This window comes from Aptenodytes patagonicus, chromosome 6, assembly GCF_965638725.1.
Source record: "Aptenodytes patagonicus chromosome 6, bAptPat1.pri.cur, whole genome shotgun sequence".
NCBI classification, from domain to species: Eukaryota; Metazoa; Chordata; class Aves; order Sphenisciformes; family Spheniscidae; genus Aptenodytes; species Aptenodytes patagonicus.
Window position 1 is genome coordinate 64,513,841 of NC_134954.1, and position 19,578 is coordinate 64,533,418.

At 40.8% G+C, this 19,578-nt stretch overlaps 1 protein-coding gene across 13 annotated transcripts in view; it reads left to right on the forward strand.

Annotated features, from left to right (window-relative positions):
• Positions 1–19,578, forward strand: part of KALRN (kalirin RhoGEF kinase) — a 536,830-nt gene that overhangs the window by 317,875 nt on the left and 199,377 nt on the right. For all 13 annotated transcript variants that reach the window (XM_076342988.1, XM_076342996.1, XM_076342997.1 and 10 more), the window contains 2 exons: positions 7,657–7,826; positions 13,839–14,013. In XM_076342988.1, coding sequence (XP_076199103.1) covers positions 7,657–7,826; positions 13,839–14,013 — 345 coding nt within the window. The remainder of the gene's footprint in view (positions 1–7,656; positions 7,827–13,838; positions 14,014–19,578) is intronic.

Sequence of the window (19,578 nt, forward strand, 5' to 3'; positions counted from 1 at the left end):
CATTCACGTTGGTGGTTTCTTTGCAGAGTTAAATCTTGTCTGTAAAGCTACCAAAGATCTGGGACTGAGGAACCAGGACAGCTGGGGTGGTGCAGGGTGCCCCTCTTTCCTGTCCATTTGTTTTCTAGAAGCAAGGTTTTTTCATGAAGGATTAAGAAGCTGGGAATGGAGAGAGCTGTGGTATCCTGGAAGCACATCCTGCTCTTGAGCAGGGGAGTTTGAAGCACGGCCAGACTGCTAGTGAATAAAATTCTGCCATCTGTGATGGCAAAAAATTGTGAGACAGAATCAAGGTAATAAGAATTAAATGTTTGTAAATGCAGCCATATAGACCAAATCTCAGGAAGTTGAACCGGCTGCAGAGCAAGGGCAGGTGCATGGAAGAGAAGTACTTTCCATTATTTTGCCATGTGCTAGCCAAAGGATTCCTATAGACTGCATTTAAGTTCATGCATTGCTATCCACATTTTTCAGGCCATTCACCAGCATTTTGGCTGACGGCTTGGCTTCACTCAAATGTCGTCGTTGGCTTTTGAGGGCTCTTGCATGTGTTTTGTATGTTATGGAGACAGGTCTCCAGCCTGTATGCCTTGCACTCCAGATAACAGTTGTTCATGCTACAGCTAGAAGTATGTTTTATGAGTACCTTTAAATAGGATGTGCCAACTCTCATAAAGTACCCTTTTATTAGTCATATTACAGCCCATTTTCCTGATTTCCTGAAGCTAAGGAAGATGAGCTTCTCCCAGTTCCAGTGTGTGGGCTTGCAGCTTTTATTGCTGTGTACAAAGGCAACAGAGTGGGCAACTAGTGTCTGTGATAATTTGTGTACTGAGTAAATCTTCATCAAAGCCATACAGGGACACTCCTGTAATTCACTCATCACTCAAAAGACACGTTCTGTTGCGCCTTAAGTACATGTATGCAACAGAGTCTACACAACTAGTTTAAAATGGTTAGTATCAGTGTAGTGGTTCAAGTTGATGGATCCAATAAGACTGGTTAGAGAAAGGTCCCACAGTTTGTTTAATCCTTAGCAGGTTTCAAAATGGTTCAGAATTGTCACAAGTGATTTATTTCTGAGATTCCTAGGGCGTAGTGCACAAAGTTGCACAAAAGGCTCAAAGCAGCAGATCAGGGTAAGACTGCAAGTGGTATGGCCAGTCATTGGAAAAAGCACAGAGGGAAGAGGTAGTGCAACTCCCATTTCAGAAGTAATGAAACGTTTATAACCAGTGAACAATTTAGAGGAAAATGTAATGGTACCTGCATTTATTTAAGTAAATGGACAAATTTGTAGTGTATATTTTACAGCTATGGGAAACTCCTCCCGCACCAAATTGTACTGTATTACACTGGTGTAAATCAGAGTAAATCTTTTGATGTAAGAAGAACTTCTCCAAGCCTATTCTCAGTATGATCGAGTGCAGAATTTGATTTGGTTAGTACAATTACTGCAGTTAATTACATCCAGATTCATAATTACAAAAAACTTATATTAAAATTATACTAGAAGAGGAACATGTTTTTGCAATTCATGATGGTAGCAGAAGCAGCACAGAACATGTACATCTGATTCTTCAGTTATAAGCCAACTTTCTCTCCTAGAGCGAATAGTCCCTGAATTACATTTACATGACCTTGGGCTGGGGATCTACACACTCCCTGATGTAAGCGTAGCTACCCAAATCACATTTCCCTTGAGAGGAGATTATTTTGTGCTATATCAATCTAGTCCATGCAGGACTTAGAAAAAGCATCAGATGTTTAGGCATTGCAAATCCTTTTGCCATAGGCAAGGTTACTAATTAAAAAGTGTCAGCGTACAGAAGCACCAGATGCAGCCCAACCAAGGATGAATGTCAAGAAATTGGCGAGGAAAAGGGAAAAAGCAAGAAAGAGGTTAGGAAGAGATCAGATGGTTTTTTTCACAGAATGTTCCCTTTCTTTCCACTCATCGTTTCTTCCCAACCAGTTTGCTGGTATCTGACAACATTACTCCTTGCAGCAGGGTGTCTCGTCAGCTGTATCTTACCATGGAAGTCGCATATTGTGGCATTTCAAATGTAGTGTCTGGTCAATATCTATCTTGTCAAATTTTATTAGGTATGCTGTCATTGTGTGACACTTCGCTGGTAGCATGCGGTCACATTACAGCTCATCATTACATACATAGTTTTCTATGTTTCTGTTGACATTTCTATGAGACCTTGAATGTGACTTTGGAAAATGTTGTTGAAATATGCTTCCAATTTATAACCATCAGTTCTTTCAACTGAAACGGCACTGGATGCATTCTAAGTGTGAATAAACATCAGCTGATGAAGGTTAATTGTGCTGAAAAGTTTTATTATCTCCACCATGTTGGTGTGGGGAAATCAAGGTAGAAAAGGCAACTTCCTAAAGGCTGCGCAGTGAAGCCAGATTCACAACAGCACTTGAACAGGTGCTTAAACATAAGCACAGGCTGAAGTCCTGCCATAAATTAACCTGAACTTGGGGGTCTATGTGACTTCCTAATGCATATTAGGAAAGAGCTAGGTGTTACTGCTCAGAATAGGTTTATATAAGCCTGGCATAGTAGCAGAGGAAAATAGGGTTGATGGACAACTCTCCTGGAGCAATTCTCTTTCTGTTTGTTTTTTTTCCTCAACCTGCCCTTGGTTCTCTGCACACTTAGGTTACAACTCATGGAGTGGAAGCAGTGCAAATCAGGTGGGAGAAGAGGGTCCCCATATTTCACTGAATTCCTCTGCATTCTACTCTAGCCTTCATTGTTGTGATGGATGTTCACTTTACTGAGTTGGCATGAGCATCCTTTTGGGGCCTGCTCTGCAACACATGACACTTCTCCGACGTAGTAAAGGGGTAGAACATATACGCTGGAAAGTTGCTTTTTTCCATTAACATCCTTGTTTTGAACAACTAGCAAAAATGTTATACAATGGTAATTCTCATGGATTGAACTGACTGCTTCTTTGCTTTTCACTGGTCTCATTGCTCAGTGTTTTTAAACTGGTTTTGAGGGGATTAAAACTCATCTCTGGCATTTGCAAATAGCAGCATATAAACACTGGGTGTTTAATAGTTATTCCAAACACGCAGGCAAGATTTTCTTAGCAATCTCTTTAGGTTTTAGATTTTGTTTAAAGTGGTCCCTTGCTCTAAGTCAGAAGCATTAATTTCTAGGTAACGGGCACAGATGTCCTTCAAACCTCCAGTAAGTGGTCTCATTAAGTACTTGAGTAAAATGAAGAGTATTGCATCAGATGAAATAGCTGGGAATAAAGAGCTGTATTGTCTCTTGGATGGAGGGAAACTGCCTGTGTTTTATATCCAAGAAAGACGCAGAAGCGGTTACAATGCATGAGAGGTGCCAGATGCTCCCCCAAAAGAAGGAGGGGGGCGGGCCATTCTTCTTTTCCACTGGTCTAGTGATCAGAAGAGAATTGTTTTTCTTGTTTAAAGCCATGGTTACCTTGACAAACAAAGCCTCAATTCTCGAGCCCCTGTGGACCTTCAGCATGGATGTTTTAGGGCTAGGTATTTGCCTTAGACTTCTGTGTAGCTGACAACTATAACATTTTTAGACGTAGTTTGCATGAGTCAGATTTGTGGCTGGATCTCTCTGATGGACTTAATTCAGGTTTTACCACTAATGCATTAGTATTTCCATATCCAATTAATCATACCACAGCATAGATCAATTTGAAGGAAGCACAAACATTATTTTTGTGTTATTTCTTCATTGTTTTCCAGGATTCTCTATCTTTGGTTTAGTATGTGTTAAGTAACACAATGCAGAGATTATCTCCTTTTCTGGACACGTGCATCAGTGGCAAGCTTAGTAAAAGTCACCACAACTGGATGTGGAAATATTGTGTTAGTATTTGAAATGTCTGCATGCATCTGCATACACCCCCTGCACAGGATCAAGTGATAACATTAGCAGTAGTTTGGAGTATGTATATGAATGGGATGGGTGCTCACAAATTTTGCCCGTGCTAAGAAAAAAAGAAGAAAGTCAGTTTCTGCAAATATGAGGTAAAAGTTGTCCTGTGTAATATGTCAAATTTCAATGAAAAATTGAAACAGTTCACTCAGTCTAAGCTAGCTAGCTGTTTAGAGTAGGTCACAGCATGAGTTAGGAAATGCACAAGGTGTCTGGTGATTTGGGGTTTTAATAGTCAGGATTTTTTAAAATCAGTTGAATAGTTGCATTGGAATTAAACATCAAGCCCTAACAGGGACTGATTTTCCTGAGCTGTGACAAACAGGATGTGATTTCTATTTTATGATTAACAACTCTTCTGACTCTGGTGTTGCAGTGACATGGAGTTCATCTTTTCATTGCTGTGGCATTCACAATTGGGGCTTGGTAGTAATTTATTCCAGGTCGTTAGTTGTAGCACATAACCTAGGAGGTTTTTGACTCGGGTTCCTGTTGTAAATTGTTCCTGAAAGATCTTCCTAATCTTAGTAATATTGACTCATTCTTTGTATTAGGATTTCCCAGGGATTGGTGCAGTCTAAAGGATTAAAGGCCTCTGAGTCAAGGATGACCTACATTCTGATAGATTTTATTATGCAAATCCTTACAATCAGAGGTCATTAATGGACACATCTGAAGCTAATATGAGTTAATATATTTGAATGCTCTCTGAAATTAATGAGTGTTTCGGTTCCAGGTGAGTACGGTACAGTTTACATTTAAGTATTTCAAAACTGCTTTGATTTAGAAGCGTACTCAAAAAGTGACTTAGGATCTTAAATGTCCAAATCCTTTTGGCTGCTGCTGAAAGTTGGGCTCTGGAGACACTTTTGAAAACAGGGTTTTCCTCTGAAGTTGCAGTGGGGGATTGGAAACTTTCTCCTCTGCCCTTTCTAACATGGTAATTTCAAGAAAACAGCAGATTCCTGACAAGCAAGTTCTCGATTTCACTTTCATTTTTGTAAAGGAAATTCCCTGAGCTTTTTTTGTTATCTTAAGTGGAAAAATGAAATATCATAGAATCATAGAATCGAATAGTTTGGGTTGGAAGGGACCTTTAAAGGTCATCTAGTCCAACCCCCCTGCCATGGGCAGGGACATCTTCAACTAGATCAGGTTGCTCGGAGCCCTGTCCAACCTGACCTTGAATGTTTCCAGGGATGGGGCATCCACCACCTCTCGGGCAACCTGGGCCAGTGTTTCACCACCCTCAGCGTAAAAATTTCTTCCTTATACCTAGTCTAAATCTACCCCCCTTTAGTTTAAAGCCATTCCCCCTTGTCCTGTCGCAACAGGCCCTGCCAAAAGGTTTGCTGCCATCTTTTTTATAAGCCCCCTTTAAGTACTGAGAGGCTGCAATAAGGTCTCCCCAAAGCCTTCTCTTCTCTAGGCTGAACAACCCCAACTCTCTCAGCCTTTCTTCACAGGAGAGGTGTTCCATCCCCCTAATCATTTTCGTGGCCGTCCTCTGGACCTGCTCCAACAGGTCCATGTCTTTCTTATGCTGAGGGCTCCAGAGCTGGACGCAGTACTCCAGGTGGGGTCTCACCAGAGCAGACGAAGAACAGCAAGAAATTAAAAAACTACTGGCTTTCCCAATTTGAAACAGGAGGATGATTTATATGCATGGCCATTTTTCTCTTCTATATTTACAAAGTGCTTTATTACTTGAAGATCTGGTAAGCAGAGAAAGTAATGTTCCCGAACAACCTGGTCCTCGCCTGTTATAGTCCAGCTGTCCCTCCTGTTTGAGTGGGTGCAGGGATCAGATCAAAACCAGGAAGATTGTGAATGTAATTTGTATATAAAGGCATTAATGCATTTTCCTTTATGGTGGCTTCCCAAAGTTCAGCACCTGGACCTGAGGCCACAAATGAAAAAGCTCTCTATTTGGTTCTTTAAATATGTTTTCATTCTTTCATTTATTTCACAAGCCTGACTACTTAATTATATTTGTTTCTTTTATTAATAGTTGCCTTTTTATATCATGCCTTTCTCCCGAGAATGTGAAAATATGTAAATAACCTGAGCAAAGACATTCCATTTTAGGCCAGTAGTAGGGTAGGCTGTTATGATTATGCTATTTATGAATAAACAGGGGCGTTTACCCAAAATATTCAAAGCTGACTCTGAAAATCTAACTGAAAAGCCTTCAAATTAAGCATATGTTTTAAAACTTGTTTTTGTAAGTCTGTCAAGCAAGGAGTCAGTAGCAGAGGTGGGGACAAGCTGGGTGCTCCCTTTTCTGAGATCATGAGCAGCGCTGGGACAGGTTCTGACTTTTATTATTTTGGTTTAGATCAGGGTGATATCCTTGAAGTCAGTAGCGTGCGTATAGTGTAACGTTCGATGACTGGCCTAAGGTTTGGACCCTAATTGTGAGAAGCCTTGCCAGCTGGCACTTAAGACGTCCCTCTCCTCCTCTCATTTTATGTGGACATGCAGAATTCGCAATCTCAGAAGAAATCCTGTAGGATGGGGATCCAGTGCGCCTCATTTTGAACAGGAACATTTTTACCAGCTCTCTTGCCACCCCCACACAACGTCTGTCGTCTGCTTCATGTGTACCTTTAGCTCCCTTTGAGACAGACTGCTTTGCAGCTCCCTGGAATGGCAGGCAGAAGTGCAACCCCGGTGCTGCCAGCACCGTGTCCTTTGACATTTCCCAGCACACTGGTGCGACGTGTTGTTTCCTGCTCCTGTACTTCTCTGCTACCTTGCAGAATATACCAGCAGAATGTGGGTTAATGGGGCAGGCATGGCACAGAAAATAGTCTCTCTGGTGGAGTCATTAGGATTTGCTGGCAGAGTGCCAGTTCGGTGCAATTTTACACTCACTTTTCAGAGCAAGCTTAAAGGGGAAACCTCTGTTCGCTGTAAGCCTTTACAGCCAACGAGAGGCTGCTGGGGTTTGCCTGCCACCGTCCAGATCTCTGATGAACAGCTGGCTAGAAATTCTCATCTAAGCACTTACTCGAATGATTTGTTGTTGTTTGTTGTTGTTGTTTTGAAATTGGTAGTCAAGACTATTTAAAATTAATGGATCTGCATGGGGTTGATTGGTTATATTGCTGTCTCCTATGTTTGGATTTTCCCAAAGTTAAAAAGCAGAGTCTGAGGTGCATTTTGAGGAGGGGGGTAAGTGGCGGAAACCCACAAAAAACCCCAAACAAACCAAAAAAACCCCAAACCCTCCACAAAACCTTCTGCCTGGGAAGGTATAGCTGAGCAGGCACAGCTAGACTTCAGCCAGTACCATACATACCAACCAAAGATTTTAGGTCTGTTCTGCAACAGGCTTCAGCTGCATGTGAAATGAGCTCCTGAAAGGGTTAGGTTATCACAGCTGTAGGGCATTGTAATTTGTTACTTGTGTAAAGAGTTAATCAGAATAATATAATTAGTTATTGTCATATAATATACTGAAATGCAAATTAATTTTGGAAAAAATTATCTGATATTATATTTATTTTACTTTGTTGCTTAAAATGGAATTGTGTCAACCAGAATCAATAACCAATGTATCTTTTTGTTTTTAGAAACTTTAGGTCAGTTTTCATGCGAAACATGCAGCCCTAGTTAATGCTTACTGATCTGGAATTAGAGAGCAAAAGGGTTAAATCTCAATCCCTCTCTGATTTATATTTCCCTCCCCTCCTTCCCAGCTGTGGACATGGATGGAAGATCTGCAGAAGGAGCTCTTAGAGGATGTCTGTGCTGACTCTGTGGATGCGGTTCAGGAGCTTATCAAGCAGTTTCAGCAGCAACAAACAGCTACCTTGGATGCTACCCTCAATGTTATTAAAGAAGGGGAAGATCTAATCCAACAGCTCAGGTAAGCATCCACCTGGAGGACAGGTGTTGAGAAATCTGATGTATGCTGTGGTTTAGTTGTGCATAAATAGGGAACTGTAAGTTAGGATTAATTGGGAGAGTTTATTAATTCTTTGCTTATTTATGATTCTTCAAATTCTTTGAGTATTTTATTGAAATTGCGAGGAGTGATTTGTGTGGACTGATTAGAGTAGTCTGTGGATCAGCATGGGTTCCTGTTTGACAGATTATTTATAGGCGCAGTGAAGTGGATTGAAACAAATGTATTTCAGATGAATATTTTTAGTTGGTATTTATAGAAGATTGTTAAATGGTTGTGAGCTGAGGCCTCGTGATTTATATGGTTAGTCCTGATGTAGGAGAAATGTATTCCTCTTAATAAAATATACACGTGTCTAACAATCTTCACTATTTCATTTTGCATGCAGCACCCTTCTATTTATCTTTGTCTATGTCGGGTTTATTCATACTGTCAAAGAGGGTCTTATACTGCCAGTTCTACTTGCATTGTGAATTAAAACAGCTCATTTTACCTGATTTAAAATACATGAAGAGACTGGCTCCAAGAAGTTGGGCTTTTTCTGCTTTCTCAGTCTGTAAGTGTAGTAGAACGAATGTTTGCAGAGTAAGCTTACACAAAACTTGTAGTTGTGAGATCTCTCTCATTTGTTCTTATTTACAGTGGTTTTCTGTGGCTTTAACTTTGTTGACAGCACTGGAGTTTTCCTGCCTTTTAGTGATGTTACTGAGCTCAAAACCAAGTCCAATAGATCACTTATTCTTTAGATCTTTGTATTGTTACAGATTGCCCTTATCTACATGTACATCATGTGTACGTTCTGTATACATATATAATATGCAAATTTGCTAGGTCTTACACATTTCACCAGAGACTGTCCCAGAGAGTTATGTTATCCTCCTCACCCTGAGCTTTCCTAATCTGATGCCTCCAGTTCTCACATGAGAAGTGCAGAAAACCATGAGCCATGATAGGAAAAGCCGACAGTGCTCTAGAGCAGAGTAAATAATGAAGGGCCCTGGTGGAGCTCTGCCCTTAAGAGCCCTCCTGGAGTCCCTGAGTCATCTACTACAGCCACGTGCTGAGCTTTCCTCTATACTTTTTCCTATCATCCCGGATGCAGAGTCTTCTCCACTGGGTCAGAAAAAAAAAAGAGAGATTTGAAAGGGCTTCTCTAGGTTTTGGTTGTTATTCAGCCCTAGGCAGCCACACAGGAGAGCCTGTGTAAATTCCTAGTCTTGCTGTATGTGGCTTGCCTGCGTCACAGGGGGAAAGCGAGGGACCCAAGCCATGGTATTGTTCGCCGAGATCAGAGTTGGAAAGGAAGGATCAGAAGTAGACAGAGCTAGGCTCCATCCATTCATCTTTGCTGATGAGATAAGTAGGAAGGAAACATGCTGTGTTTGGTAAGTGAGCTGCCAGAAGGACAGGGTTTTAGATAAGAATGTATGTATGGCCAGCCCTAACAGGTCAGTCAAAGGTCTGCATGGTAATTTCCTTTTATGCAAAGAAACTTTTTGCAAAGTTTTGGGCATTTCTATGAGATCACAAAAATGACAGTGAAATTCTGGACTAAAGATTTTTTTGTTGTTCATCCCACCTATTGGCATAACATCACTTCAGCATGAACACCCATGGAGAAGAGCCTGAAAGGGACCCTGTATAAGGCCATCAGGTGGAGTGTGGGGTAGTTTTTGGGGTTGCAGAAAGTGTCTGTATTGAAGGAGTTTCTGGTGCTGGCTGTGGGATTGACCTAAAGGCTTTTTGTCTGCACCTACGTTAGTAGGAAAGCGGCATGTGGAGTTGGAGAGTGGTCAGGGCAATATTTGGAGCTGAGAAGTCAGTGGAGCATCAGTATGAATAGCAGTTATTGGAGAAAGGCTGGTGTAGTGGCTGCAGGGTCATGCAGGGGAAGAGGTGAACTGGGACATGGCGTGTGGGACTTCAGCTTTTTTTAAATGTAAACTTAGTCAATTCTTAGTTTCAGTCTTTGAAAAGTAAGGGTGGCCTCAGGTTTGAGGCTTTTTTTGGAATTGGTGTCATGCCTAAACATTTGTGAAATGCCAAGACAGGTTTTGTGGCAGCTGTATTTAACAAAGTAATGTTGTTTTTGGGGTCTGGCTTGTATTCTGGGCAGTGAGCAAGGTGGAACAGGGTGAACATATTTGTGCAAAGTGATCCCCTGCTTCTGATAAAGTTAAGACCAAACACAGAGAGAACAGTTGTCTGAAGGACAGAAGCCCTGAACGCACGCAAAGATTTGCAGACCTGAACTGACAAGACGATCTCCGATTCAAGTGTTGGTTTTGAGCACTCTGACTAACTGCAAAGCCTGTAATGCGATCCTGGACTCTTTCAAAAAGTGAACCAGAGCCGTGTACGAAAAACATGAAACCACCTCTGTGTGTGCCCACTCTAACGGCTTTTATGGCTGCTGGCAAAAGTAAAGAACACACAGATAAAGGAAAGGAGGGAAAATTAGAATTGCTGCAGCCTTTCCTTAACACAGCATTGCATTTCACAGTGTGGATCACCTTGTACCTGCCGTGAAGAATAGCTGAAGATTGCAAACACTACAACAATGAAGAGAATGAAATACACTGCTGTTATCAAGCATGTCATAGCACAGGTTAAAACCAATGAAATTAATGGAGCTTTGAAAAATTTTACGTTTCTTGTCCTTATCTCTGAGAGAACAGATACTGGTTTAGAGAAGATCATTTGTGTAATAGCACTCTGTATCATCTCCAGATAGCTTAGGAAAAGCTCAGCTGCCTGAACTAGTTAAATACAATGCCTGGGACTGCTCTTCACAGGTGGTCTTCAGGGCTTTCAGTGACTCTGCATCAGGAGACCATACCTATCAGGAGTAAAACTGGCCTGGCTAGCAACACTGTACATGTCATGGTTAGCATTGGAAACGCTTTTTTCACTCTTCCTTATCAGTGTTTTACCGAGGTGATCATTGTTCTCAGCAGTCAACACAAAGCAAATCTTTTGAACCACATTTCTAGGAGTGCTGCTGGGGGCAATATTTCTGCACATCTGTGAAAGGCAAAACAATGACTTGCTCCAGTGAGATGTGAAAGAACAGGAATGTTAGGGGCAAAAAAAGACAGTGAAGAGTTATGTATCTTCCCTTCTTTACAGTAGTTCAGCATATGAGCTTTTGATAATGGCTATGTTTCACTAAGCTTTCTCCCAGTTACGGCACTGAAAGTGGTTTCAGGAGCACAGCGTTCATTCTGAACAAACTCAACAGCAATGCACTAAGCCCAATTTTACGTTCCCCAAAGTTTATTTTGTATTTTTTTCCAATAATTTCCCTGCTTTTTATAACTCTAATTCTTATCTTTCAAAGACTAGTAAGGATCTTTTCTAAAATCTTTCCCAGAATTTCTCATCACCAGACAGAGCAAGAAATCTTGTGGCAAAAGCATCCAATCTCAGAAATTTCTTTTTCTGGAATGAGATCTTTCTCAAACCAGACTGTATAGGGATTGTCAAGGCCTTATCTGAGGAGACTGTGAAAAAATACCAGATTATTACACTTAAATTTTCGTATTGCATCAGCCACTGAAATGCAAGTGTGGCTTGATTTGAAGAGTGAAATATTTAATAAAAAAGAATTTCTAAAACCAAGTGTGTCTTTAGATCCCATGAGAGATTATTCAACACCAGTCTTGAATAATTAATTGAGTCATTTAGATAATATATGAATAGTAATAATACTGCATTTGAATGAAGACCTATTTCGTGTCCTTTTATAGAAGACAGGTGCTGACTGAAGGAGACAGAACTTGATTGAATGTGGCCTCAGATTAAGCTGTAGTTTCAAAATCTCACCTTGTTATCTTCACTCATCCTTCCTCTGTACAGCTCTAATGTGGAGGCAGAGAGAGATCTTGCGGTCACCAAGAAGGTGAAAACACAAGACTGACAGAGTGGGGCAGAAACCGTATCACCTGGAGAGAGTAATATTGGTGTAATATTCCCTTATAAGCAAGGGAAGTTGGTAATACTTGCTTCAGAATAATGCTGGAGCATCTGAAGTTCAGTGTATCAAACAAAGTATTTGAGGAAGAAGAGGTGAAACACATCCAAAGAGCAAACTACTATGCAGTTAATAGTATTCTGTATTTTTTATTTTATTCTTAGGCTTCAGATGTTCAGGCAAATGCTTGTTCTGTTCCTTCAAGACACATAATGAAAACAGAATAACGTGTGTTTTGTTGCCTTAGAACCTCAAAGGTGTGTTTTAAACTTACCTAAATGACTCTGTGTCAGTGCCTAGTTTCAATTTAAGGCATCTGTAAAAGGTCATACTTTTTTTTCCCTCAATTATGCTCACTGACAGTGTTCAATTAACATTTAAGTTGACTGTACGTTGTTTTGATCTGACCCTATGTGATGATAATTTGCAAAGAGCAAAGCACAAGCGTTTCAGTGAAGTTCTGTAGAAAACTAGAAATGCTTTGCTAGATGTTTACGGAGGGAAAATTCAACCCAGAAAAGGGAAATAAAAACCTAAAAATTGGGAACACACTTGCACTCTTCCAGAGCGGGGAGACTCCGCAGGCCGCTTTACTCAGCAGCCCAGGTTAGCTGGCCAGAAGAATGGCTCCCAGCCACATTTGGTCCCTGTGGGACAATGCGGTGACCTGGCAGCATTACCTGCCATTTCGCTTGTCTTCCAATATTGTCAGCCGGTTTGCTGCACACATAGGAGTTTGTTGGTGCACCAATAGTTCAGTATGTGCTGTTGGATTTGTAATTGTCCCTCCCACCTTCTCAAAGGCAGAATTGGAGATTGATAGGAAATACTGATGGTAAGACCTGCTGGCTTACCCACTTCATCCTGTTATCCTGCCGGTGCACAGATCTTTCCAACAGTGTATTTGACAGGGTTTTCAGTTGGCTTGGTTTAAGTATGCCAAATAATGCAGCTGCTATCACATGCCTTTGAGCGGGATGAACAGAGAAAACCATTGCATCTAAATCTTGTTTTAGCTGAAGTACCAAAGCCAAGATTATATTATGGTTTCAGAGTTTCCTTTCTGGTTCTTGTTAAAGTTGGGGGACCTTTTGTGGCACATTCAAGGATAAATTTCAGCTCTTTATGTCTGCAAGGCTCTTTATCCATAAAACACTCACTGAAAAAAATCTACTGAAGACGTAACAGACTGTAGCTGAGCATATTAGTGTATGTGAGAGCACAATTAGAAAAGAAACTGTCAGGACTGTCCTATGTCCATGCTAAGACTTCTTTCAGGTACAGCAAACTTCCCCTTGGTCCTAGCCCACCAGTTAAAGGGCTAGCTCCCTTCTGCTGCCTGTATATGGAAGGTGTAGATGGAGCAGTATCTGACCTGTCACAGGCATGTCTCATTTCACTTACCCTAGTGAAAAGACAAGTCAGAGTCTGTCTTACAGTGTTTGAAAGGTGTTTTCCTTCAGTGGAGTTTTTTGCACTGTATTTTGCATCTATTGCTGTGCTACGTAATCCAGAGGAAATCAAAGCATCCCTACCCCTTGGTCTAAAATGCTGGTAATTCTGATTCAATTAGTCTGTAAGTAATAAAGCAAATGTACAAAATTAACTTGTAAAGGTCCAGGTGGCTAAGTAGCATCTCTGAGCTTGGTGTGAGTGTAGGCTGGAGCAGGTCACTCTGTAGGATTGAAGGCGATTGCCAGCCAGTCTCCTCAAGACAGCCATTGAGATTGATGTGTCATTGTCCTCCCCTCCCCCTCCCAAGTGTGTAAGGTCGCAGTGTCACGACACAAGAAGGGATGATCCCCCTGTTCAAACTTTGTGCCGAGCTAAGAGGCTGCAGGATTTCAGCGAGTAGAAGAGATGTGTTGCATACACACCTTCCCTCAGCCCTTTGTGCTTGGGTTTGCTTCTCAGCAGCACGCAGAATCACAAATGTGTAGTTCTTGCTCTTTTGCCTGCCTTAAAGCTCAGCTTTAACCATGCTCTCTGCCTTGCTACAGGGACTCTGCTGTTTCCAACAATAAGACTCCACACAATAGCTCCATCAGCCACATTGAATCTGTCCTTCAGCAGCTTGACGAGGCCCAGGTACAGATGGAAGAGCTCTTCCATGAGAGGAAGATTAAGCTAGACATTTTCCTTCAGCTCCGGATTTTTGAACAGTATACCATTGAGGTAAGAGCTGGCTGCATGACCTGAGAAAGGTAGAGCTGTGGGAGAGGGGGTATATGTAAACATACTCTGTTAGTATATACCTGGAGCTGTTTCAATTGTGCTCAGCTGTCCAGTGAGGAAGAGAGTGAGTTACAACCAGGTTTTAAATTCGGCATGTTGAAGCTAAAAATATGCTTTAGGATACACTGCTAGCATGCACTGAAATAGATTCGTGTCTGCTTAACTGACTATGCTGAGAATCTGCCTGCTTTGCAGAGAAGCTTTATAAGATGCCCCTGTTATAACTCTTTATTGACACCAGTCACTCAGGGATTTGAAAGTTCGGTATCACTTATTAGTGAGGTTTGTCTCTTCAGATACAAAGATGCATACAAACAGATACATGCTTGGCTTTAAACCACCAAGTGAAAAAACGTTATGCATGAAAGGAAAGGATATTTAAAAGATGGGCTTTTTAAGCATCACAGTGGATTTATTTAAAAAGGAAAGAAAAAAAAAAAAGCAGGGAAAGTTAAAGTCTATTTTTATGTTCTCGTGCAAAAAAGGCCTTTCAGTTCTGTTTTGTACTTCTGTTTTGAAATTTCCACTGGATGGAAAACTCATCAAAACATTAATAATTGATGTATTCTTGGACAGAGAAACTTTAAAGAGACTCCAGACAATCTCATTAATTACTTGCTGTAATTTTGATAGGACATGATGCAAAAAGAACAACATGTAAATTAACTTGTGCACAAAATCCATGAAAGCCATGTGTCAGCGCTTATGTCCCTTCTGGGGTGTGTTCCTCCTGCTGTATCCCACTGGAGCTTGTTCAGTTCATGGAGCACCTTTAAGTGTTTTATGATGATATATTCCCGAAGGTATTGTTTGTAAATCTGTAGGTAATCTCAAGGTGGGTACTGGTAATCAATGGGAGCCTTAGAATGCTGAGTTATACTTTGTAAGTGTTTATTTTAAGACATGGCATGATGAATTATAGTGGAATAAAAGGCTGGAAACAGAGGTTTTTAGGTGTCTTGATCTATAATTGGATGCCAGAGATAGAAATCAGTGAGGAGTATCTTCTGAGCTTTCCTGTTGTGACTGCGTAGTTAGGTATTGTACTGAAGTCTGTTCTACAGTGCTTGTTATTTATGTAAACTAGAACAGTTTCATTTTACTTACCAGTTATATACAGCCTCGTTGATATTGAGAGACAGTATTCTTTGTGAGTATGTGTGTATAAATGTATGTATTTCATGTCAGATAACATACTTTGCCTTAAGAATGCTACATTCAAAATTCAGGAGCCTGCAGTAACTGTAGTATCTCCTATATTTAAATAGAAGATATTTTGATACAATGGCGTGGCAAATGTTGAATAATTGAGACTTTTACTCTAAAGATATAAATGGGGTGTTGTCGTGGTTTAACCCCAGCTGGCAGCTAAGCGCCACACAGCTGCTTGCTCACTCCCCCCCAGTGGGATGGGGGAGAGAATCAGAAGGGTAAAAGTGAGAAAACTTGTGGGTTGAGATAAAGACAGTTTAACAGGTAAAGCAAAAACCGCGCATGCAAGCAAAGCAAAACCAGGAATCCATTCACTCCTTCCCATCGGCAGGCAGGTGTTCAGCCATCTCCAGGAAAGCAGGGCTCCGTCATGCGTAATGGTTACTTGGGAAGACAAATGCCATCACTCCGAATGTCCCCCCTTCCTTCTTCTTCCCCCAGCTTTATATGCTGAGCATGACGTCCTATGGTATGGAATATCCCTTTGGCCAGTTGGGGTCAGCTGTCCCGGCTGTCCCCCCTCCCAGCTTCTTGTGCACCCCCAGCCTACTCACTGGTGGGGTGGGGTGAGAAGCAGAAAAGGCCTTGACTCTGTGCAAGCACAGCCCAGCAGCAACGAAAACATCCCTGTGTTATCAACGCTGTTTCCAGCACAAATCCAAAATATAACCTCATACCAGCTTCTGTGAAGAAAATTAACTCTATCCCAGCCAAAACCAGCACAAGTGTGAATGCATATACTTGTACATACCTATAAATGGCACCTGTGTTTTCAAAAATGAAGAAAAAAAAAGAAAAACAGTATGTGCTTCTGGAACACCCAAATGTGTCTGTAGGCAGTATACGGTGAACCCATGTGAGTCATTCATTAAGATCTCAGCCTGTTTCACTGCAAATTCTGTATCTGAACCTAGAATTATGTTGATTTAAGTAAAGACCTAAAAAAAAAAAAGTCACTGTTGTACATAGTCTTTCAAAGATCTCAAAGGCCATTACCACCATGGATTGCTTTACTGATGGGGCCACAAAGGCATCAGGGGATGATGTGACTTACGTTAGTCCCCTCCATATGTGGTGTCAGAGATGGAAATACTGTGCGTATCCCTCTGTTTTGTTTCTGCATGAATCCTACTTCTGCATGTTCACAGACACATTTGGAGTGGCTGTGATACATTAAAGATATTTAAAATTGGAAATGTGCTTCAGAGTCTTCTAAAATCAGATTAGCTAGAAAGGATTTTAAAGAAAATCACCACTTAGTTGTCACTGTAGATTTGCTATTTTTTATCATAAGAACATCTGAATTCCCTCTGCAAGATTAATATTACAAGGAAATCTGAGAACATGTTTCATAGGGAGTCTATGGGCAGATGATTTTATTTAGAAAGCTCCTTCTTTCTGAAAAATATTTTTTTATTTTAGAATAATTATGACATTTAATTTATAACTGAACACAGAATGAAAAATACATCCAGGTCAGTATCTTAAATTTTTTAAGTACATTTAGTGCTTAAGCAAGAAAAACATTTTGATGGATAATAAAAAGAAAGGCAATTTGAAATAAAATACTAAATGGCACATGTATGCTATGCATTTCAAACAACAGCTGAATTGGCTCAAATTGACACAATAATGATCCTTAGAATGTAGATTGCAGTCAGTTGCCTCAGCCGTATAATAAAGATTCCAAGTCAGTAGGAAACTTATCAAAATTAACAAAATTATCTCATGCCATTGTTGAGAAGCGATAAGATTTTTTCATCACCATAATTAAAAAGCTTGTAGTATTTCTGATGGTTGACTATTCCAAGCTTTTAAGGGAAAAAGGTGATGAAATTTAAAACAGGAAATTTATTTTTTCTACTAAAGATAAGTACCTTGAGCTATGACTGGAAATGTATTTAGGTTTTAATTTTCCATAATAACCTAGATCCTGCGTAGATTAAGAATAGCAAAATAATGTGTACCAGTATGATTGTGAAATGAATTTCTCCTTTTCTAGTCTAGATAAGCCTCCTTCCATCTGTCCAAAGAGCAGTGCCATATTGAACACATCCCTAACGAAACCCCTCTGCCTGCTGCAGCCATGTTAATCTCTCTCCTTCCTGCACTCGCACAAACCGTCTGCAAAAAGTGGGCCCTCCACCTCCCAAAATTGAATACCTTTGTCCTCTTTGCTGCTTCTGTTTTGTCAAGTATTGGGTTTCCCATTTTTCCCCCTTCAGGTCCGTGTTCTCACCCTTGGTTCTTGGGTTCTTGTGCTCCAGGGAATCCCTTATGATGAGGACCCTTCCCTGGGAACTCTGGTGAGAGGAAAAACTTGCATCTCTCTAGTGGAAGCCAGAGGGATGCAGCTGTGGGAGCCCATCTGCTTCCAACAGCTTTGGGGGAGGCTGCGCATTAGAGCTCAGTCTCAGAGAATAGTTATATCTCGTGTTGTCTCTTTCCATCCTGTTTTGGTACCAAACATTTTTGATTTTGTTAATTTTCCCTACTACCCCCTCTCTCTCCCCTTTCTAATTAATAATGCAAACTGAAAATATTAGGAATTTTTCTAACTCACAAATGGCAATTGAGTGATTTGCCTTTAGTTTTATTTAGACAGTGTCTGTCATTTGTTCTTTGGAAACTTTCCTGCTTTTACTGTTCTCCCCAGATACTGAAATCCATACCGTAGGTCACATAACCTTTTCTTTTGGCACTCCTTCCTAAACTTGCACTGTACCCATCTGCTTTGTAGCCCTCCTGGTTTTTGAGCTTTTCTATAATCTTCTCTTCTTGACAGAGGTTTGGAGTCCAGACAAACTTCAGAATTAATGATTACTGCACAAGCAACGCTTACTTCCATCTATTTAGGCATCTGTGGACCTTTTTTTGTACTTCAGTGAAATCTGCCAACTACTGTTGCATTTTGTCTTCAGGAAAAGTATTTTACGTAAAGAGAAGCCACCTGCCTATTTCTTTGGCAGGGCAGACCAGCTGCGTTCATTTAGGACTTCTAAGCCGCACAGGCAGCTTTTGTGTTGTACTTGAGTCAAGGCAGGTTTGGCAGATATGAATTTGGATACAAACCCACAGGCACATAGCATGTGCTGCCTGTTCTTTCTTGCCTTAATCTCATTATATTGACTGATATTTACACTCAGGGTTCTTGGGGTAAATTATGAAATCCAAACTATGACAACACCTGGAAACAGACATAACAGAAACATGAGAGAGCATAGCTATCCCTATGGGAGGCTGTTCTGCCTTAGGTTTTAAAACCATAAAATGACAACCCATTCTTTATTTAGGAAACGTGTCTAACTTTGATGCCTGATATGTTTTATTCCTTTACCAAGTCATTGCGCATTTCAAGACAAGGTGGGATCATTAGGATTATATGGTTGGTCTTTCTATATGATACAGACTTCAATTGAGTTCGTGCAGCCAACCAAGTAACTCAGGAGATTTCATGCAATGTGAATGTGGTAGCTGATCCACTATGAGGAAATAGGGTGTAAGACTCAAGGGACGATAGCTGGCAGACATTAGTGTCAGTGCTGGCACCACACTGAGCACATTATACATATGAATGAAGCACATTCTTAGTCGAGTTATATCCTCAGTAAAATCTGTCAAGTATACTTTGTCCCTTGCTTCAGAAATAGTCATTTAAAGGCTTATTAACCATTATTTGAATGAATGCTAATATACAGTAAAATGCTGAGTAAATGGATAAGAAACAAATGGTAAAATGCACTGAGTTGCAACCCCTAACAAAATTACTGCCATCCAGAGTCTTTCTGCATATTTTTTCTTTATATCTTTTGTAGAGAGAAGATCAAATTCACCTGTAGGTCTCTATAAAACTCTGTGACTGAGAACAGGAATGATCTCAGCCAATACCTGTCTGGCAACAGTTGGTTACCTCCAAAGAAACTTCCCTCTCCCTTTCCCAGAGCTGCCCAGCTCCTTCCCTCTCCCTTTCCCAGAGCTGCCCAGCTCCTTCCCTTGTGTGTGTTGTTTTGTTTCCTGCAATGCCTATGGACCTGTGCAATGCTAGACAGAGCCTATGCACTGTAGTCTTAGAGCAACGTGGATCCTAGGCCAAGACATAGTCCTGGAAGGGATTATGGGGGTTCCCACTGTACGATATAAATTTGATCTTGTATGCTGTTTATCTTTCAAAAAGCCCCATGATCACTAAAATCTTCACCTGCTGGATATCTAATTTTCCACCATTCAATTTATTTGGCTCCATTTCACCTGCTAATAAAATTTTTCAGTCTTGATTTCACTTGCTGGCTCTTC